The 22,715-nt window shown below is 43.9% G+C and overlaps 1 protein-coding gene and 1 long non-coding RNA gene across 2 annotated transcripts in view; one reads left to right on the plus strand and one right to left on the minus strand.

Moving 5' to 3' along the window:
- Window positions 1–17,921, minus strand: part of LOC119088713 — a 168,500-nt gene extending 150,579 nt beyond the window's left edge. The window contains exon 1 of the long non-coding RNA XR_005092409.1: window positions 17,635–17,921. This is a non-coding gene — a long non-coding RNA (uncharacterized LOC119088713). The remainder of the gene's footprint in view (window positions 1–17,634) is intronic.
- Window positions 11,037–22,080, plus strand: Ptger4 (prostaglandin E receptor 4). Its single transcript, XM_028875591.2, has 3 exons — window positions 11,037–11,607; window positions 12,065–12,983; window positions 20,257–22,080. Exons 2-3 carry the CDS (start codon window positions 12,108–12,110, stop codon window positions 20,845–20,847), a joined length of 1,467 nt encoding a protein of 488 aa, XP_028731424.1. The 5' UTR covers window positions 11,037–11,607; window positions 12,065–12,107; the 3' UTR covers window positions 20,848–22,080.
- Window positions 22,081–22,715: the final 635 nt, after the last annotated feature.

A 22,715-nucleotide genomic window follows, 5' to 3' on the forward strand; every position in this document is an offset into this window, starting at 1 on the left:
AGAACTAAAAAGCAAGTAAATGGCTCACAAAATTCTTGAAGCAACTGGAGAGGAGCACAAGAGGTTAAAAGTGTCTGGCAACGTTTTATTTAAGCTGGGTGGTACATATACAGATACCACTATCACTGCTTTTTAAACCAACACATACGTGCTATTATGTAAATGCTATAGTTTATAGTACTCAATTACTGATATAATCCAGATGAGAAAATGTTCACCAAACATTATCAAGATGAAGATGCTCATGTCAGAAAGATAATTTTTTAATTGATATTATACACAAGTCATGTAGAAGGAAGTTAGTCATGACAAATACACAGATAATATTCTCAGGATCCCAACAAAGGGGACTCCAGGCGAGATCCCTCTGAACTGGGAGTCAAGCTCAGTGGTGAAGCATTTGCCAAGCAAGGACAAAAGGAAGGGAGGGAGGGAGAGAGGGCAGGAGGGAGGGCAAGGAAAGAGGAAGGGAAGGGAGGGGAAGGAAAGGGGAGTGGAGGGGAGAGGAGGGGATGGAAAGGGGAGGGGAACAAAAGCAGAAAGAGCGCATCTACGCTGACATTCTTTTCCTAATATGTAATTGTGTTTTAGAGCATTTGAGACAATCAACCAACCGTGTCTCAGCAGTTATAAGTTTAGTAATCTGACGGAGAATCATCCTAAACAGTAACGGCTTCTCCTGTATCAATTCTTTCCATGTGGACAGGTTGGTGTTTTGATGAATTTTAAAAATTATTTAACCTTGAAGAACAAACGTTGAATAACTTTATGTAAGGTCACACAGCTAGTGGGTGACAACCTGGTAGAGTTTGTGCACAGAACGGTTACATGATACTGTCACAACAATACGCAGGCAAAAAAAAAAAAAAAAAAAAAAAAACCCATAATATGGGTCACAGGATCCTACTCACAGTACAATCAGTAACCAACTGAAAGAAACCAAAATAAGACAAAAGGCACTAGGGGCAAATCTAAAAGCAAAGGACCAATAACCTTCAAAATGTCAAACAAGATGAGATTGGAAGAATTTTCAGTATCTGAGAGTCAATCCTTGAGAACAATAAAAACTTTGGCAGGAAATAGATCTGGTGTCCAGTCATTACTCAGGACATCCTCTGGAGAAAGCATTATGCAGGAGTGGGACATTACACTCTAGGAAGGATGCTTAGATTCAGGAACCCTGCTCAGCGACTTGAGAAATAGGCCTAGAGGATATATGGTTGCTCTAGAACCTCAAATCATTCAGAGCTCTGCCATAGGCCCCACTAGGAGCCAACCTCTGAGTTTGACAGCCTGCTCACACTCATGTGTGCTGGGTGTAGTGTATGGTCACTGTTTTCCTGGCAGAGACTGCTGCAGCTGAATACATGCTCCAGCCAGCTGTCTACTACATTACCTGCAATTTATTAGCAGAAGAGGAGATTAAGACCCCAGCTTACAGAATTATTTTAAGACAGATCCAGAGAACTCAGTACTTACCCTGGCTTCAAGTTTCTGACACCTGGATTGGATATGCATGCATATCCAAAGTACTGTGCCTATTCACCGAGGACCCAAGGTTGCAGCTCTGTTTAGATACTAAGCAAGCATTAACTAACCCTTTGACATTCACTCACTAGCGTTATGGTTTTGTCATGATCATGTACTATTTCTAACATCATTCACTTTTACATTTTAAAATCTACTCTACTTTTACACCTATGAGGTCCACCCAAGCAATAAAATTATAAATGAAACATATATATTTTCTTAATACATTCAAACCAATATCTGTCTACTGAAATTACAGCATCAATCCACCTTGGAAAAATAAAGCATCCTTAGCCATGTTGGGAAAGATACACTTTGTATGTCCCAAGGAATTTTTCTGATCTCTATATGTTAAAAGGTGTCATCAAATAGTGTATGATCAAGTAAACCTGGGAGAAAAAACTTTCAAGCGTTCCTTTCTAAAAGCATTAGACCCCTTAGAGCCTTCAATAGTTTCTATGTACAATGAAAAGCGGTTTTTTTTTGTTTGGTTGTTTGGTTGGTTGGCTGGTTGGTTGTTGTTTTGTTTTATTTTCAAGACAGGGTTTCTCTATGTAGCAGCCTTGACTGTCCTGAAACTTGCTTTGCAGACCAGACTGGCCTCAAACTCACAGAGGTCTATCTGCCTCTGCCTCTGCCTCTGCCTCTGCCTCCTAAGTGCTGGGACTAAAAGTATGCAGCCCCACCACCCAGCTAATGAGATTTTTTTAACAGCAATTCCAAAATTGATCTGGCCTGGAAACTCCTTTTTCTAGACATCAGTATTGAAATCCTGCTAGAAGCTGCATTAATTTCAAAAGGTTACAAGCTCTCTTTTGAGCCATTAAATGAGAAAAGGTTATCATTTATAATAATTTGTTATCCTTATAAACATATTCCCAACATTTGCAAATAAAAGAAATAGAAGGGAAGTTATAATTTCTTTTTATCATTTTCAAAGAGTCAACTTCTTGAAGTAAGGTAACTCATTTCATTCATAATGAAACACCCTACAAGCTTGAGCCTTCCCAAAAATAAATAAACTCTATCAATAAATTTGAATAACCCTTGAAATGAGCAGTCATGTTATTGACTAGTAATGACTCCAATGTGCATACGAGGAATACAAAATTTAGATGATATATCCCGCTCTCCACATCATTGCTGAGTTGATGTTAATACCTCATGTCCATTCTTATTCCATTCCCTCATAAAATAAAAATTACTGGAGGGGGAGGGCTGGAGAGACTGTTGAGTCATTAAGGGTCTTTAATGATCTTATTATACTGTGACCCACAGTTATTATACTGTGACCCAGACCACACAGCAACTCATAATAACCTGTAATCCCAGTTCCAGAGGATCTGACACCCTATTCTATCCTCTGCAGGCTCCCACACATATATAGTGCACATAAACTCACACAGGCTCATACACACACACACACACACACACACACACACACACACACACACACACACGCTTTTAGCTTTAAAAAAAAAAGAATAAGTGAAAATTTTCTTGCTGCATTTACATCTTGATGGAAATACACATGGTAAGCCTCTTTTCTTATAGACTCTAAAGACACTTAGTGGTATGTGCACTAACACATACTCATGATATGTGTTAAAGTCATGAATAAGCAAATATGATCAATTTAGTGATGATGGAGAACAGGGAAGAGCTAGGGATGTAGCCCCACTGGTCTAGTGCTTGCCTAACACGTACCAAGTCTTGGTCTTCATCTCCAGCATCATATAAATCGGTCATAGTGGTGAACACCTGTAATCCCAGGACTTGGGAGGTGAAGTCAGGAAGAGCAGCAGTTCAAAGTCCTAGGTGACAATATAGCAAGTTGGGAGGCAATCCTGGGTGGGGGGTGGGGGTATATTATTGTTACTGGAGGTGGCCATGGCAATGACATTTGTGGACAAAGAAGGAAACGTGATGGTATGCCCAGTAAAAAATAACAGCACAAAACTTTCAGGAAGTTAATCTATACAAAAGTCACACAGCGAAGGATGGCTGAGGTTTGATTTCCCATTATTTCTTCCTGACATAAATGCCTCCCTACAACAGAGTAGTTAGGAAACCACTCTCTGGCCCCTCCCACTGCCATCCTGAAGAATGTCTAAGGCTCAGTTTATATTTCTATAAATTAAGGCTAGAATGCTCCTTACTCCATTTGTACACTTAATTAAGATAAAAAATTAAGGGTTAAATGCAGTCTCAGGATATAGCCTGCAGATATCAATGGCTTTCCATATCAACACCGACAAAAACATGAGTCTTTGTCACTAGGCACAGGCCCAGCTTATGCTGGAAAGTTGATTTTGGGCGTGTGTTTGTGAACAGAAGAAACCAAAGAGTCACAGGGAAGTTCAATTGTTTAACTGTCACAGAAATCAATATCAATCCTGTCAACAATTTCAGAAGAGGTAAGACAGCAAAGTAAAATACATCATATCAAATTGAGGCCTTCATGCTCCCTGTTTCTGGCAACAGTTTCTTGGGGCATTGAGAGGGATAATGGGTAGATGTCGTGAATATGCCATTGCTGTTCACAAAAGTTTCACCTTCGTTGGTTTAATGGCATGCTGTGCTTTTCATTTGTTTTGTTGTTGTTTAATTTTTTTTTTTTTGAGGGATGGGTAAGGCAGAGGAGTAGGACAGAACCATCCAGTTATCAGTAATACATACTCCCTGAGCATTATTGAGCTCTGTGACCTTAGAACAATTTCCTGGGTCTTCTTTGTCACAGTAGCCTCACTTGTGAAACAGGGGAATTATTCAGTAAGTACTTCACACATTTCCTGGTGCATGACTAGTAGTCCTTAAAAGTTAGTTGTGAAGGAAGAGTCCTTGGGTATCTGACTCATGGCTCACTCCAGAGATGCTCTTCTACTGGAGGATGATGGAGCATCCCTGCTGCAGAGCACTGTGAGTAAGCTTCCACAGTGATCTTAACTTGAATTTTCAGAAAGGCTGAAAGGAGATGAGAGATGTCATACCAGCCTGCAACTTCAAATATCACACAACTAGCATAATAGCTCAAGGACCATAGGTTGATATCAGCTCTGCAAAGGAAATTGTTCTCCAAGGACCCTAAAAACAAGCAAGTTCCTCCCTGCCCCCAAACTCCTCACAGCTCATGTGGGGATTACATGCAAAGAACACACACTTTCTGATAAGAAAAACATTCTTGAAACCCCTGAATCAGAAATCTTTCTCTAAATGTGTAGGTAAATCTTCAAAAGAGCAAGCTGTAACTTGTAACTTATAACTCTTTTCATAACTATCACTCTAGAAAAGTAAGGTAACAGGCTAGTGGAGCTAGCTCTCAGCCTTGGGAAGAAGCCTCTTTTTGCGGCAAATGTTAATTGGGGCCAAAACCCAGGGCTGGTCAAGGTGCTGAGAATAAGGAATTGTTGAGTGCTCTGTCCTCCATAGGAGTATGTATCTATCACCCCTTCCAAGGAAGATCAAGACAGAAAGAGGAGAAAAAATGTAAGAGCTAGGTGCTATAGAGGAAGGCCTTGAACCATTGTCTCCTGGGTGTAACACAGTCACTGTGCTACAACCCCAGCTTCATGGGCTGCACTTGACCATAAAAGACAATATGTGGACTAACATCCAGCAGTGTGCGTAAGAGGAAGCTGAAACAGGGCCTGGTTAATCCTGGCCGTCACTGTCACCTGCCTCACATCCTCCAGGAAGTACTCATAAAGCCATGCAGGAATGCAGATGTGAAAGTGCAATGGAAAGCCATGGGCCATTATGAGCTACACAGGACACTGGTGGTGAGGATCAACTGCAGAGTTCCTACACATCATTTTTTTTCCTTTTTTCTTTTTGAAATCATAATTTAATTACAGTGTTTCTCCCTTCCCTTTCCTCCCTTCAAATCCTCCATATATCCCCTCAATGCTCTTCCTCAAATCATTGTCTCTTTTGTTACTAATTGCTATTGCATGCATATGTAAATGTATGTATATATCCCTAAATATAACCTGTTCAGTCCATATAGTGTAACTTGTATGATGTGTTTGGCACTGGACTACCAATTGGCATGTCCTTCCTAGAGGAAGACCACCTCTCTCACTCCCAGCCTTCCTCAGTTGCTTATGGTTGTGTAGAGTTAAGGCTTCATGGGCTTTTCCCCATCCCGTTAGCATGTCTATGATGTCATCCTTGTTCAGCTTGTGTTTGTGCATATAATTCCGTGTATTAATATATAGTTTTATTGAACCTTTATCATCTGGGCTAATGGGGTTCCCTCCAAGAGCCAAAAACCCCATAACAAAAACTCAAATAGCAGACATAAGAAGCCCTCTTTTGAGTTGTTAGCCAGTGTTGTCCAAGAGTCTTCCAAAACATGCGACCTCTTACTGTTTAACTTGGTTACTCCCCAGAAATGGAAGATAGGTCTCCATTGCTGCGTATCTTTTACAGCGTTAGAAAACAGAGATTTGGCCGGGTGGCGGTAGTGCACACCTTTAATCCCAGCACTCAGGAGGCAGAGCCAGGTGGATCTCTGTGAGTTCGAGGCCAGCCTGGTCTACAGAGTGAGAGCCAAGACAGGCACCAAAACTACACAGAGAAACCCTGTCTCGGAAAAAAAGCAAAGAAAGAAAGAAAACAGAGATTTGGGTGAGGGGGAAAAAAAGCTGCAACTTGATGCAAAGGTCCTCTGTCCTCTGGAAGAGAACCCTGAATTAATAATGTGTTATCATTTCACCCGGACCTTCAAATACAGGCAGCAACCAAAGATAAGTCATCTGTCTTCTTTGCCATTGGCCGAAACCACAATAGAGGTATGACAGAACTATGTGAAGAAAAAGCCAGGGGGGAGGGGATGAGAGAAGAGAAAGCCGTTGCTTTGAGAAGTGCAACTAACTGGTGGAGCAGAAGGCCGCCTGAAGCAAATCCTTGTGGTGAGCAGCCTCCACAGAGAGGGTTTGTTGGCACACAGAGACAGTGGGGGAGTCAGTCCCAGCACTGACATGTGCCGCGGCTCCGGGCAATAGACCCAGCATACAGTTCACACTTAGAAAATGAAGACACTTAGGGGAGCACCCCCTTGAAATGCAGCACTAAAAAGGGAAGGCCACCAGCAGGACCACAACCATAGCTGTGGGCCTCTTTCCATACCCAGCATCCGGTCAGCGTCTTTTTTGTAACCACGGAACCCCCTGGAAGACAAACGTGTCTAAGGATACTGTGTTGTTGAACCAGGCAGACGCCTTTGACCGGGTTTGGAGCCATAAAGGCAGACAAAAACGAACACAGTTGGTGCAGGTCTCTTGTTATGTTGAACTACATGAATGGCAGTACCTGGGGATGCAGTGAGAACTCGTTAAAGGACTGGGACCAGAGGTGGCACTGATGGCTCAGAGGGTAAGAGGAGCTCTTGCTCCCCTTCCAGGCGACCAGAGTTCGGATCCTAGCACCCATTTCAGGTGGCTCACAGTCACCTACAACTCCAGCTCCAGGGATAATCTAAAGCGTCTAACCTCCTCCGCCCTTAGCCCATGCACACACACCCTCACCCAGACACACACAAACATGTCATAAAAAAAAATAATAAAATAACCGTGCTTCCGTGAGTATATAGATAACACAAACTGGACTTGTTTTTCTGTTGTTGTTTTTGTTCTGTTTTGTTTCTTTCTTTTTTTTCTTATTTCTATTTTTACTTTTTGAGGGGTCACAAGGTTGGGGGCAGACATGGAAGGACTGGGAAGTGGGTGTGATTGGGGTGCATGATGTGACATTCCCAGAGAACCAATCAAAATGTTATGTTAGAAGAAAATAATAATAATAAAATAAACTTTAAAAGAGGTTGGGGAATCTGACCTGATTCATCTTTCTGCCCAGAAGTCATTCCTTTCCTTTCCCCAATCCTGATGGCTGACTCTGGTTTGTCCCACAGTCCCTTTCACCCAGGGAAGATCCAAACCTGTTCACCCACCAGCTAGTGGAAGTGCATGTGGGTGGCAGCCTACCACAGCCTTTGGGTTTCAATGGCTTCTCACTTTCAGTGAGTTACTTGAAAGAGTAGCCAAACAACTAACCAGCACAGAACAATCACGCGATCAGTTCTTGAACTAATTCAAACCTCTGGGGAGAATTTAATGACAATTCCAAAGACCTGATCAGACCTTCAGCGCGGAGAGGTAGGGACGAGACGGAAACTGCAAGGGAGAACGGAGAGCAAAGATTAAAATAATGATCTCGTCATTGAAACATACAAACAATAACAAGAATTACCCACATGATCATGGCAAGGCTCCCCTTTTGCAATGTGGATTCCTGGCAGAATGTGAGGGAAACTGGACTCCACTGTCCCAGTTTCCCAAACCAAGGAAATAAAATGTTTCCCAAACTTTTGACTTCTCCGTTTCCAAGTACTAACCCAGCCTGCCTCTGCTTAGCTTCCTAAGCATAGATGTGTTGGAGGGGATATGACTGAAAACCAAACTTTCAATTTTTACCTCAAAAAACTAACTTTATGTTCTGGGAATGGTTACGAGGGCTGGAGAGATAGCTTTGTGGTCAAGAACACTTGCTGTTCTTGCAGAAGACCTGGCTTTGATTCCCAGTGTCCACATAGCAGCTCACAGCCTTTTTTCTGTAACACCAGCTGCAAGGGATCTAGTGATCTCTTCTGGCCTCCACAAGCAGCAGGCACACAAGAGGTGCACAAGCACACACGCAGGCAAAACACTCAAACACACTGAAAATAAATAAGTCTTAGCCGGGCGGTGGTGGCGCATGCCTTTAATCCCAGCACTGAGGAAGCAGAAGCAAGCGGATCTTTGTGAGTTCGAGGCCAGCCTGGTCTCCAAAGTGAGTTCCAGGAAAGGCACAAAGCTACACAGAGAAACCCTGTCTCAAAAAAAAGAAAATAAATAAATAAATAAATCTTAAAGAGGAAGAGGAAGCAACTCCTTAAAGTTACAGTTCACCAGAGGGAACACTATACTTTTGAAAATGGTGGACCAAAAGAAGGTATAGATAAGCTTCATTGCATTTTGTTTTAGCTTTGTAAACTGGATTCTTATTTTTCATCATCTTAAAGCTACTGGAAAGAAAGTTTAAAGGATTAGTAAGTAAATGCTTCAGTTGATAACAAATCCAGTAATAGATACTGATTTCTCAACATCATACCTCAGGACACTTAATAATATTGCTTTTTAGGGTTTTTTTTTTTCTTTTTTCTTTTTATTTTTTTTTTTCTTTTGAGACAGGGTTTCACTGTGTAGCTTTGCGCCTTTCCTGGAACTCACTTTGGAGAGCAGGCTGGCCTTGAACTCACAGAGATCCGCCTGGCTCTGCCTCCTGAGTGCTGGGATTGAAGGCATGCACCACCACCACCCGGCTTTTTTTTTTTTTTTTTCCTTTTTCCTTTTTAAACAGGGTCTCTCAATAAGATCCAGATTGGCCTTGAACTCACAATCCTTCTACCTCAGCTTCCCAAATGTAAATACAGGTCTGTACCACTATGTCCAGCTTAATATACTCTCTGTCATGAAAAATTAATTATACCACCAGTCTTTTTTAAATCAAAATTTTCTCTGTATTTCATAACCGTATATAATGCATTCCTATTATTCTCTTCCCATACCCTCTCTTACCTCCCATCTCTGTGTCTGTTCCTTCCCCCTCCCAACCAATCGCTGTCTAAGATTCGTGAGCTTGGGCTTGCTCTGTGAACTATCTAGTTTGACTAAAACCATCTATGTGGATTGGAACTATCTACTGTAGCCTAAACTATACCAATATTAACTTTTTCTTTTCAGGAGCTTCAGAAAAAAAGTACATTAACAGGCTATCGGAAACATCCTCTCTTCCCTTCATGTGTTTTTTTCTGACAACCAGCTCACATGAGTAACAATCATGCCATGTGGTTAGTGAGGAGTGGGGATACAGGGTACAGTTTTGTCTTCTCATTTTTCTGGCATTGATTTGTGTCCTGTGCTGACACCATTCTAGAAATTACTATCTGGAGGACACACAGACAATAGAAATGACTGTAGTGGTAATAGCAGACTGAAAAAAATGAACAATCATCACCGATTTTTCTACCAGCTAAGAACATTTTCCCTTCTGATGTTCACGATGAAAAGGTTTACACACAGAACAATGCTGTATTACTATGCCCACGTGTTTCCGTATGCAAGTAAACACAATTATGGGTACTTTTATAGGCTAAAATCTGGTATGCTCTTTGGTTCCCTTATTACTCATTTGTTACTGAGACTAGCTGAAAATCAGATAAATTCTTAGCAAATTTTTTTATTCATTAAGTAATGCTTAAGGAGTGCCTGCTTTATACAAGATTCAACCCACCTGGTTACTGTGTAAGATGCTAAGCATGAATGCTGCAGATGGATAAAGGTTTTTCTAAGAATTTGAATCGCTTAGAAAGCCACACTACAGCCTCACTGTGTGGTTTTTTAAAGGGTTTGGTGAAGCAGTTTTAATTGGCCCCGGTGTTTTCCAATCTTAAATTCTTTTTTTTTTTTTTTTAGGAGATAAGTTGATAACTAAGAAATGATTGTTCTTCATCAAATAAGCCGAACAAACTATAAACCAAAGAATAAGGAAAGGCAAATAGACCTTTTCCGAGTTAACAAAGAAGCAACGCCTGGAAAATCTGTTTATTTGCTTGACTTTCAAACCCCCTTCTTATCCTGCAGGTGAAGGCGTCTACTAGAAACCTAACAGGAAGGCGGAAGCTGCTCAGTCTACACTTATTTCAGAGTTCAGAAGTCCTCCCAAGGAAGAATACTCTCCCCCTCAACTAAGTCTCAGGTGTATCTATGGCCACGTCTCTCCAAAGCCCCAAGGCTCTGCCACCTAAGCCAGGGCAACATGCTAGTCGATGTCCCTCGCCTTCCTCCCCGCCCCCGCTTTGGTGCCCTATTGTGCGCAGCCAGGGCACTGCCAAGTAACTCCTTTTATGGTGAGAGGATGGATTCTTCCTCGTCTCCCCGCCCAAGCCTGGTACCTACCCACACGTCTGCCAAGTCCCACCCGGAGCGCTCGGGCGTACACACCCACGCACAACCACACACCCACTTCTCCTCTCCGTTCTGCCGCTCTCGGATAGAGTCCTAAAGAAACTGCCCTGACGTCCCAAGACCCACATGCTCGCTCCGCGGGTGGAAGTGAGAGAATTCCCTCTAACCCGCAGGAGCGACATAGACCAGACGCCGGTCCCAGCATCATCCCCCGCTCAATGCCCAGCTCAGGAGTGGCAAAGCGCGTGCAGGGACTTCCCTGGGGCTCGTCCCGGGTGCTCTCGGTATCTCAGAGAGAGGGAAAGCACTGGAGAGGCCCCCCCGCAGCCCGGTGGCACCTTGGCAGGTCCCTCTAAACCTCCCCAAGCTCTCCGCTCCGCCCCCTATCACCAGGCTCCCGGGCGGTGCTATAGGAAGACTCGCCCCGCCCCTTTTCCAGGCCAGCCAATGGGCGCCCGGGCCGCGCGCTGACTGTCTCCGCCCCCGTTGGGGAAACTTGCGGGAGGAGAAAAGTTTGTACAGAGTCTGCAAGGGCGAGAGCGAAGCTCGAAACCCGGCGGCGGGAGAGGAAGATGAACAGCCCCAGGTCAGAGCCCCAGGCCCAGTGGACCCCGCGCCGCCCCCAGAGCACCAGGAGCGGCCTCCGCGGCAGCCGCCTTCTGCGGTAGCTGTCCGTTCAGCCCGCGGCTGGGGAGGAGGGAGCCCGGACCTTCGCTCCGTTCCACCTGCACGCGTGGCGGCACACCTGGACGCTGCCCTCCCGCACCAGATCTGCGGGCTCTGCAAAGCTGAGACTCGCCTTTGAACGAAGGACGGGGGGCGGTCAATCAAACAAGAACCCCAAGACCCGTCTTCACTGAGCCTCGCTTGCTTTCAAAGCTTTTTGAAAGCTCGATCCTCTGACCTCAGTTCCGGAAAGTTGGCAGCCACCGAGACCCGGTTCTGAGGGGGGCAAAGCCTTGACAAGTTCCTCGCTGAGCGGGAAGAGACTGATGGCTGAGGTTAGAGGCCGGTCCCGAACGTCTGAGGCCTGAACCTTGGGGCGCACCGTGCTCCAGACCCCACCCTACAGGTAAGTTGGGATGGAGAGGTCTTTCCGTGGACAGCACAGTGAGTGGCAGGCGCTCTTTCGGGGAAATCAAAGAACAGAATGTGCTTCTCAAATTGTCCATAACTTGTTTCGATGAGAATTTTATCGACTCTGTCGGGAATATCCCCTAGCGAGTCACTTTTCCCTAGAGAAGGAAGGGTCTTGCTCATCTTGGCGATGGAGTGAGTGGAGGGGGTGGGGGTAGGCGGGAATGGCAGTTATCAGCTTATAAATATTAATGTCAGCAGAGTGGTGCTCTTGGCAGGACCCATTCAGAGCTTGGGGATTTGAGTAGCCACAGTTAGTGAGTGGCTACAGATCAGGAAGTCGGATCCGGTTGCTCTCCTCGTCTCATTGACGTAGCATTTTTGGCCATGGGTCGAACACCTTGCAAGTGGTAAGCGGTTCACCTCTCTCTTTCCTCTCTCACCACCCCTAGATAGAACCGTGAGCTCCACAGCTGTGTACTACTGCCCACCATCATGTCCATTCCCGGGGTCAATGCGTCCTTCTCCTCCGCTTCGGAGAGGCTGAACAGCCCAGTGACCATTCCGGCAGTGATGTTCATCTTCGGGGTCGTGGGCAACCTGGTGGCCATCGTAGTGCTGTGCAAGTCGCGCAAGGAGCAGAAGGAGACGACCTTCTACACTCTAGTGTGTGGGCTGGCTGTCACTGACCTACTAGGCACGTTGCTGGTAAGCCCAGTGACCATCGCCACATACATGAAGGGCCAGTGGCCCGGGGACCAGGCACTGTGTGACTACAGCACCTTCATCCTACTCTTCTTCGGCCTGTCGGGTCTCAGCATCATCTGTGCCATGAGCATTGAACGCTACCTGGCCATCAACCACGCCTACTTCTACAGCCACTACGTGGACAAGCGGCTGGCGGGCCTCACGCTCTTCGCCGTCTATGCATCTAACGTGCTGTTCTGCGCACTGCCCAACATGGGCCTGGGCAGGTCTGAGCGACAGTACCCCGGCACCTGGTGCTTCATCGACTGGACCTCCAACGTGACGGCCTACGCCGCCTTCTCGTACATGTACGCGGGCTTCAGTTCCTTCCTCATCCTCGCCACCGTGCTCTGCAACGTGCTCGTGTGCGGCGCGCTGCTCCGCATGCACCGCCAGTTCATGCGCCGCACCTCGCTGGGCACGGAGCAGCATCATGCGGCCGCCGCCGCAGCAGTGGCTTCGGCGGCCTGTCGGGGCCACGCGGCCGCCTCCCCAGCCCTGCAGCGCCTCAGCGACTTTCGCCGCCGCAGGAGCTTCCGGCGCATCGCCGGCGCGGAAATCCAGATGGTCATCTTACTCATCGCCACCTCCCTGGTGGTGCTCATCTGCTCCATTCCGCTGGTGGTGAGTGTCAGGGGCTGGAGTCCATTCAGTCCTTCTCCCGCATCTCTCTTTCCCCGCTCCCGCTTTCTCCCTGATTCCTTGGTGGTGACAGTTTCCTCCAGGTCTGGATGGAAACCTGCTCAAGGCTTCTCTAAGTAGACCCAGGCTCTCCTAAGTCCTGACCCTAAGGAGACTCAGCAGGTGATTTCCCCCTTGGTCTCCCGAGGTTCTTTCCCCGAAAGCATGGGTTCTGAGGTCCCCTGGACAGCCCCCTGGGCTCCCCTTAGTCTGATGTTTTGCTTTGTATCTTCCCAGAACCCTCACTTCTGGCCCAGCCAGATGGGGGGTGGGGACTATAGGGTTACTTACTCTAGCACTCCACTGTGTGGCCCCCAGAGCATTGCAAACCAGAGGTGATAAGCTCTGTTGAACTTATTCCTTGGGTGAGTGCGGTTTGAGTGTTTTGATTTCTGTAGGCATTTTTCTTGTTCCTAGATTATGCAGCATTTTAAAGCTAGAATAGATGAGATGCTTTTTAGTTTAAAAGCCTGACTCGAATCACTTCACGGAAGAAAAAGAGTGACTTGCTTAGAATAATCTTGCAGACACATTCAAACTGCTCCCCGCCCCGCCTCAACCTCCACCCGCCCATCCGCCCCCCCACCACCACCACATACACACAAAACCATGTCATGCTTGAGAAGACTCTTGAACGAGGTAATGTCCAAATTCAAGTTCCCTATTCTTTTTGCAAGCCAAGAAAGCACGCTGGAGATGGGATTTGGACAAGTTGATATGCATCCGGTGTTGCATTTTAATTCTCAGCGACCAGGAGAGGTCCGGTTTCTCCTTTATGGAGATGGTTCCCCCTAGGCCACCAGACTCCACTGCCCACTACTGTAGAATTGCAGTCTCTTCTAACTTGGGCTTTTGTGGAGTGTCCGTTGGCGTTTGGGTGCACTCTGTCATTGAGGTAACACACTCTTTAAAAACTGCCTTTAGTAACGCTTGAAATACTATAAACAGAGAGGTGCAGGTGCCTCTTAAGTTCTCTGCTTTTACCTGTTGTTGGTAGAATGCACTAGAAACAGGTCGGTGGTAGAACATGATTCTTCATCTAGAATTTATCTTGTCCCAAGTTCTATCTCTCAAAATACTGCATTCCTGGAAATTCTAAACTACCTATTCAAAAAGAAATTACTATCTATGTTCATCGGGAGCCAGTGGAAATAAGCTTAATGGACTATTATGCTTTTCTTTTTCTTATTAATACTACTAGGGATCTTTGATATAAAAATATTTTTATGCCTTACAAAAGTGACTGTAAATGGAAGAAACTCAGTGGTGGCTGAGAGCCAGCATACAGTAGCTTCTTGCCAATTTGTATAAACAGAAGTAAATATGACTGGCCAGAAGGGCCTTTAAGCCGTCCCAGAACCTAATGTAATTTACAGAGTTAAGTCACACTTGAGCCACATAAATATATTTTACTGTCTGTAATGTCAACTCAAAATAAAGTGAGGGTTGGAAGGGAAGGCCCCTGTTTCTGCTGGGGCCTCTAGTCTCTCCTCGGTCTTGTATTTTACAGGACGGTAAATGACAAAGGGAGCAGCTGTAATTTACAGGATGTCCACTTCATGGAACTGAGGGATCGGAGCTAGGCCATTAGTAACCATGCACAAACTTTCTAAATGTTTTGGTTAGAAGTGAGCATGTGACACCACTGATTCACATGAAGCTACCAATAAGGTGTTCTCCTCTGTCATCTGGAGAGGCTTACAAAACTAATTCTTCGGGCTGGCCTGGCCCTCAGGTTCAGGGCCATTTATGACAAAGCCTGAAATTATGTGAGGACCCAGAGTTATATTTATGTCTGGCAAGTTAATCACATTTTAGCTAATGAAGAATACTGTCCAGTCTAAAGAAGTCAGTACATGGATCGAAGTTAAGGACCTCTATCTGAAAGCTGAAATTGACTCAGCTAAGGGGTGAGCATGTTGGTCAAGAGCCTGAATGCTTTCATGAGAAATAACTAATAAAATAAATAGGAGTAGCTTCAGATTTTAGCCTGGAGTTTGAGCTACAAGAAAAAAAAAATCTACTTCTTCAGAGGCCAGATTAAATTAAAATTTGTCACAAGCAATGAGGAGCTATAGCACCCATGTATTCCCCCACGATTCAGTAATTATTGAAATAGTCAAAAGGAACTTGCACAGTTACCATCTTTCTTGACTTATTTTGCAGCCCCATCCCCACATTTCTCATATATTCAGAGAATAAATGAGATGAAAGCTCTGAAAACTCCCTGATGGTTAAAGCAGTTGGGCATATTTTCAGTTCAAAGGAGGGATGAAGCACCTGCTTGAGCATTATTGAATAAAATTAAGTGCTAATTCCGCTGGAGGGAAATGAAACCCTCTGGGTCACTTTCAATGCTTTCAGAAGGCTTACCTGAGAGAGCAAACACAGCTTGCTTGGACTTTCAGAGAGCTACATGCACCATAGAGGGAGGACAGGCAGCCACTGCAAAGCAGCCCAGTCTGTCTTTTGGACCCGTGGGAAGAGGCTAGATTAGCTCTTACGGGACGGTTGATAATAAATTTAATATGAAAAGTAAATTTTAATTTGTTGTGTAAAATGGAGCCACGGCTTGAGAGCTAAAGCTGAGAGAGGCTGTGAATTCCATTGTGGACACAATGAATATGCCAAATTTGCAAAATTCTCCGTGGATCATAATCAATGAACAGAGAAAGTATAAGCAGACTTTACAGCACACACAACATTTGGTAGGAATACGGTTTTTGTCACTTTGTCCTTTCTGCTATTTATAACTGGTCTCAGGGTTCGGCTGTTGGGTTTTTTGTTTTTGTTTTTTTTTTTTTTCAAAGCAGAAGAAGCTAAAGAAATGAAAGTACATGCTTAAGATAAATATCTTGCATTTTTTAGCAACATGCAATCAGCATGAACTCCCAAGGATACCATATTAAATACTGTAACTAGATCGATTTCTGGTATTTAATTTTGCAGTTATAATACTAATGTTGCGATAAGAGTTCTAATCAGATCTTTTGCCCCGGGGCTAAAGAGCCAGACTGTCAGGTTTGGAAAGGCATGTCCCTCCACACGCAGGCAAGCCAAGGGCATATTTATTGCTTATTTGTTCCTTTTCTTTCTTCTTCCTCTGAGCTACCAGTAGTAAGGCAAATTAATTAATTTTCTGCTTTGGTCAGGTAAACACTACGCCCTTAGGGAAATAGTTTCCTGTGTGTTCTTTGGTTGTGGCTAGAAAGGCATCAGCAACAGCTTATAGTGGCAGACAAAACTGTAAACAGGAACATGTTTTGTAGAAGGCAAACTGGAAGTGGGCCCATTAAAGGATCGGATGAACAAAAAGCCCATGCACAGGTAAAAGTAATGTGATTAATTTAGATGCCACTATAGAGAAATCAAAGATATTTGATCACGTTTCTAATAAGTGTGGCTAAGTTTTTAAAAAGAACTGCAATTCCTAGAAGTAAATTTTGAGTCACAGCTTGAAATGACAGGCTTTTTAGAAGTACTTGGATGACTACAAAGTAGCACATAGAAACAATTTCACCGAACCCAGCACCGTATCGGAATCTTCTCAGTGGAGTAATCTCACGTTTCCACCCACTCAACACCTCAGTTTCCCCAGCCCCAGATGAACAACTGTGACTGAGTGGGTGGCTGGGAATGTATCCTCCTTCACTTCTTAACATCTTTACTGACATCTCAAGATTTGATTTTTATTGAAGATTTATAGCAAGGTATTTTTCTCCCCTAGAGCTGAAATGTTGAAGCTATAAATTGGGAGGGAAGAAAGCTTTTAGAATAGATTTATCATGTAGATATGAACAACTCGGGATGAAGTAACTTGCATGCAGTGGATGGCCAGTTAGTGGTCTAGAAGGAACAAGAAATACAGACTCTTCTACCACCACTCAGTTCAGAACACTTTCCATGACCCTTGTTAAAAGTAACAGCTGTGTCAATTCTGGACTCTTCACAAGGCAATGCGATTACAGAGTACACAGGGACAATTCCTCTCATGTGCTTGGAACAGAACAGGTAGCCCGCATGCGCAAATCCAGTTACAAATCCATTTACTGGATAGCATTTCAATTCAGACAATCAATTGTTGCATTGGTCTAGTCAAGAGTTCAATATTTCAGTTCAACATTCTCTTCAAACAGATTTTCTTAGGTAGGAAGTGCATGGTTTGAATACCAGCCATCAATTATACCCCAAAGCTACCTGTGACCTGCAATTATCAGTGTAGCCCTGAGTGGCCATGTTTCCACATATGTGTTAAAAGGAAAGTCGGAAGTGACAAAAGAGTGTTAAATCCTAGGCACTAGCTTCAGCACTTTAAGAACTTAGGCATAGCCTGGACTGGTAGCGCTTGACTTGAATCCCAGCACTAGGAAGGCAGAGGCAGGCAGAGCTCTGTGGGTTCAAGGTCAGCCTTATCTATACAGCAAATTTCAGAACAGCCAGAGCTACATAGCCCTGTCTCAAAACAAAAACAAAAACCTTTGTGTAGAAATGGTAAAGACCACAACCAAAATACAGAGAAGTTTGTTTGGTGACAAATCCTGGGCATTTACCACCCTGCCATATAGCCTCCCCGTTAACATTCCCGCGGTCGTACCTTCTAGTCTCTATTGAATCCTTGGCCGGTTCTATTCCAGAGCTCCTAAGCTTGACTCCTCACCAGTCTTAAGAAGTTTAGAATCTTGGAATCATTGCCAGTATCAGGCACAAGTCACATCCACCAAGTCTGCAGCTGCTCATCGTCAACAGGGAAGAAAGTTAGGGGCCTTGTTTGTATCCAGTAAGGTTTTTAGACGTTTTCCCCTCTCTGACTCAGGTTCTGTTTTATCAGCAACACATGCTTCCCTAACTGCGGACTGCCTGAACTTATTTATTTATACAACATCCAGGGCTTGCTGGAGGAGGGGTGTAGAAAAGTACTGCTGTGGGTATTCCTATCGAGCTGGTCACTGCTCTTCAGGGACATTTCGGAAAGCAAGTGGTTGTTTGTTTGTTTGTTTGTTTTGTTTTTTGTTTTGTGTTTTTTTGGTTGATTGGTTGGGTTTTCATGACAGAGTTTCTCTGTGTGGCTCTGGCTGTCGTGGGACTCGCTCTGTGGCCTTTAAAGTGAAGCCAGAGTTGCCATAATTTTTCAAGTGCCATAAAATGCCTCGAGTTGTTAGTTTTGTTTCTTTTTTCCTCACTCCACTTGAAACTAAACTGAGGATACAAGGCCAAGTCATGCCCATTCATTTGGAGTCTCTGAAAATAACTTGATTGACTTTTGAGAATTTTGATATGAATTTGGAATTGGGATGTGTATATTGAATTTACTCTGAAGTTTTGGGAATTAAGCCTGAGACTTTATGCACACTAGGCAACTACTCTGACCCTGCGCTACATCCTAACCCAGAATGTTGTATTTTATGCTCATCTGTATGCGACCTCTATAAATACTCCTTTACTGAAAGACACTAAATGATGAGATCCAGGGGCCTGTGCTAATCGTAAGTCCCTCCAAGCCCCCATGGAACTCTAAAATAGAACATTTTAAAATTACAGCTTCCTTCATTCCCTTCTGTAGCAGTCAAATTTAATTATGGCTCCAGATAAAATGAAATACAAACGTGATTTCTTCCTTGCTCCCTGTTAGTTTTGATTATAAAAAAATATCATTACTTCTTCACAACACTGACTTTTTAAAACAGCACAGAAATTTGAAAACAAAATGTGAATTGCTTTAAGTAGGTACAGCTTTTTGTTTTGTTTTGTTTTAACTGTTCAGAAATTTCCTCTTTTCAGGGGTAACTGTGTTTCCTTTGAGGTTGTGGTGGAGAACCAACCAGCCAAAATACATGTTAATGTTAATATATATATATATATATATATATATATATATATATATATATGAAATTCAAAGTCCAAACTTAACCATACTCCATTCTGAAAGCTTCTTGGAAAATACATGTGGAAAATGCATCCCAAGAGATGCAGGGTACCAGCCACTCCAATGTAGAGCAACACTGCCCTCTAGAGGCTTCAAGTGTCAGGTTCACACAAACCCTGCCACAGCCAGGGCTTGCTACTAGCTGGTTCAATCAAGCCCATCACTTCCTTCATCTTTAGAAATGTAGTGTGGAGTGTGAGTAAAATACAGACCTAATATTTTCTAGTGATGACTTCATTACTAAAAATAAATTTTAAACATAAATCCAGCCTGGTAGAACAATAAAAGCCACACGGAATTCATCTGGAAACTAGAGCCCAGAGCAGACCTGATTATCAACAGGATAAGAGAGAGTTTGAAAAGTTCCTCAACATTTTCAGGACTCTAGTTTTATGCCTGTTTATCCCAGCACTTCGGAAGTTGAGGCAAGAAGGAGGACCAGCCTGGTAAAGAATTACCCTCTCAAACACACACACACACACACACACACACACACACACACACACGCACGCACGCACGCACGCACGCACGCACGCAGCCTTCCGGGTCCAGGTAACAAGCACATCATATGAGAAAAGAGAAGGAACTTGCTCAGCTACCATGTATCACTAAGGAAGAACCCAGGATCCTTTGTGTGCGCTTGTTTTGACTCTTTAGAAGCAAAGTGGTGTTGCTTCCCGTTAGAGTTGTGTAATAGTCGCTGGATTCAGTCGAACCCTATCTTGAAGATGCACAAAACTATAGCTCATGAGGAGCCATGGGAGTTTTTTAGCAGCTAAACTGCATAATGGGACATGTACTTCAGAAATAATCTTCTGGGCGATTTGGAGAAGGGATCTCGGGTGAAAAGTTTATCTGGGTGGCTAATGCAGTGGTATCTCCCATGAGGGATGCTGTTGAGGAAATGGATCAGAAACAAGTCTGGGTTCAAGAAACAATAACAGCAGATAATTATTATGGGGAGTGGGGAGAGCCACAGAGGAAAACTATGCTCTTGTCATTCTGGCTGACAGGAGACACTGATGCTGGTTCAAAAGTACAAAGTATTTTCTCTGAGTGTAAAGGCATAGGTGCCTCCGTGTTTTATAAGGATTACACAGTTAATTGACTTACAAAATGAGTGTCTTTTAAAATACAGTAACTGCCTTGTGTAAACTGTCGTTGCAAAGCAGACATTACCACGTACGGGCAGCTACGCGTCACATCACGCGCTGCAAAGGTAAATGCGGCACTTAAGTGTTTTGCCAAATTGCTTAATTATAAAATCTCAACGTGGGCCTCTCGTTTGCGCAGGTGCGAGTGTTCATCAACCAGTTATATCAGCCAAGTGTGGTGAAAGACATCAGCCGAAACCCCGATTTGCAGGCCATCAGAATTGCTTCGGTGAACCCCATCCTGGACCCCTGGATCTATATCCTTCTGCGCAAGACTGTCCTCAGTAAAGCCATAGAGAAGATCAAGTGTCTCTTCTGCCGCATAGGTGGGCCCGGCAGAGATGGCTCAGCGCAGCACTGTTCGGAGAGTCGGAGGACATCCTCTGCTGTGTCAAGCCACTCTCGCTCCTTCCTTTCTCGGGAGCTGAGGGAAATCAGTAGCACATCTCAGACCCTCCTGTACCTGCCTGACCTAAGCGAAAGCAGCCTCGGAGGCAGGAATTTGCTTCCAGGTGTGCATGGCATGAGCCTGACCCAAGCAGACACCACCTCACTGAGAACTTTGCGAGTATCAGAGACTTCAGACTCCTCCCAGGGCCAGGACTCGGAGAGTGTCTTGTTGGTGGATGAAGTTGGTGGGGGCGGCAGGGAGGAGCCTGCCCCTAAAGGAAACTCTCTGCAAGTCACGTTCCCCAGTGAGACACTGAACTTATCTGAAAAATGTATATAGTAGCTGAAGGGGTGGGAAGGGAGCACCGTTTCGGGAACTTTATAAAATCCTGTGCAATAGACATCCACGTGTTTAGCTGTACTCAGAAGGGCTGTCCTCGTCTGTGATCCTATTCGAGAACATTCGAGCTTGTGAGTACTCTTCAGTGCTGCGGATGAGTCCCCTGAGTGCCAAGGCCTGAAGCACATTGGCTGTCACTCTGATGAGACTCAAGACTGCAGCTGGAACTTGCCAGCTTTTTCTGCTGGATAGGAAGATGGCAGAAGCTACGTATTTTCGTAACATCAGAACTTCCGATTTGGCACATACCAGAGGTCCAGATACTGGAAGGGCTCTACCCCAAACTCTGAGGACTATCTTACAGCTGATTTAAGTGTCTCACTAAAGCATGAAATGTGAATTTTTATTGTTGGAACTATAATTTAAGGTATTTATGTTCTTCTCCGTGAGAAGGTTTATTGTTAATACAAGGTATAAGAAAATGATGATATGCCCTCTCCTGCCAGTATAACCAGCTAATATTGTCGATGTTATTTTTTTTTTCCATAAACAAGTCAGGCCAAAGTATTGAAAACAGAGTGAAATTAATATCTATAAAATAGATACAAATTTTTAAAGAGTTTAGTATTATCAAAGGAAAAAGAAAGAATATTTAAGATGTGAAAATTAAACAACCTAAAATATATTTTCCAAGCTATATATAATAAAGAAAAAAATTTAGAAACATAATATTACATTTATTTATCCAGAAAACTGTGATTTCAGGAGGACCTAACATTGCTGGTAAACATTTTCAGACTTTGTCCCCGGTAATTGGTATTTTTAAAGATGTAACATACTTTTTTAAAGTCTCTGACTACCCATAACTGAAGTGTGTAGTATAAACAGTCTAAGTGGCTTGTTCTGTCCTGAAAGCCTGTGTAGTTTTACTTGCCAACAGAATGTCTGACAGCATCCTTTCAAATTTAAAGAGGAAGGTGACTCTTCGTTCGGTGTGGTTTCCACTCTGTGGTGTTTGTCAACAGATACTGAGAGTTTTGTGTAGCCCAGTTCTGCTGTACCTGTGTTTGGAGGCGCTTTCTCAGAGAAATCTTAAGCATGCTTTGTTGCTTAACATGTTCTTGTGAATTGCTTGGTTGTGACTGAATTCTGAGCCTGATACTGATAAGGGTTTAAAGAGTAGTTGAACCGACTGAAATTATTTCAGAGATTACAATAAATAATTGCATTCAATCTGAGTTCCATAGCTTCAATTTTGGAAACCGTGTATGGGTTTGTTTGGTTTTTTTTTTTTTTTTTTGCCACTGTTTTGTTTTGGGGTGCCTTTTATATCCTTTTAAATTGAAAGAGTTCTTTTTGTTTTGTCTGAAGCTTGAAGACACTTTTATTAGATTTTGAAGAAAAACTCCAAGGCAACAAGTTGTAAATCTCACTAGCTGCCCAGAGGACAGAAGAGAGAAAGGGCCATGACATTTTAGCTGAGTGGGCATGGAGGTCAGACACATGGCACACAGCAGCCACACAGTAGGAAGAAGAGCTTTAGAGAGAAAGAGAGCACAACATACCAAAATAAGCACACTCGGGCTCTGACTAGCATCTGAAAGAATGAGATGGAAAAGACAAAAAATGAAGTCATGCCTCTCTGAGTAAGGGTTCTAACGGGTGGGCAGACCCATCAGAAGCTCGTGGCAGCCAAGAATTGACAGCATAGAGGGAAGGAATTCTAGCAAAGTGCATTATCTCTAGGTGAAGAGTGGAGACATGCCATGTCTCCTGAGTTAATCCAGTTGGCCATGTCAATCACCTGGCCAAGAGGCATACCCTTAGGAAGTAGGGTCCACCTCAAGCTATACTAAAGAGATAGGAAG

This window comes from Peromyscus leucopus, chromosome 11 (assembly GCF_004664715.2).
Source record: "Peromyscus leucopus breed LL Stock chromosome 11, UCI_PerLeu_2.1, whole genome shotgun sequence".
Classification (NCBI taxonomy): domain Eukaryota; kingdom Metazoa; phylum Chordata; class Mammalia; order Rodentia; family Cricetidae; genus Peromyscus; species Peromyscus leucopus.

Excerpts from the sequence above, each read along its gene's own strand:
- Ptger4 (XM_028875591.2), top strand. The coding sequence starts at position 12,108 with ATGTCCATTCCCGGGGTCAATGCGTCCTTCTCCTCCGCTTCGGAGAGG. Across the intron at positions 12,984-20,256 it reads TCTGCTCCATTCCGCTGGTG|GTGCGAGTGTTCATCAACCA; the intron begins GTGAGTGTCAGG and ends TCGTTTGCGCAG.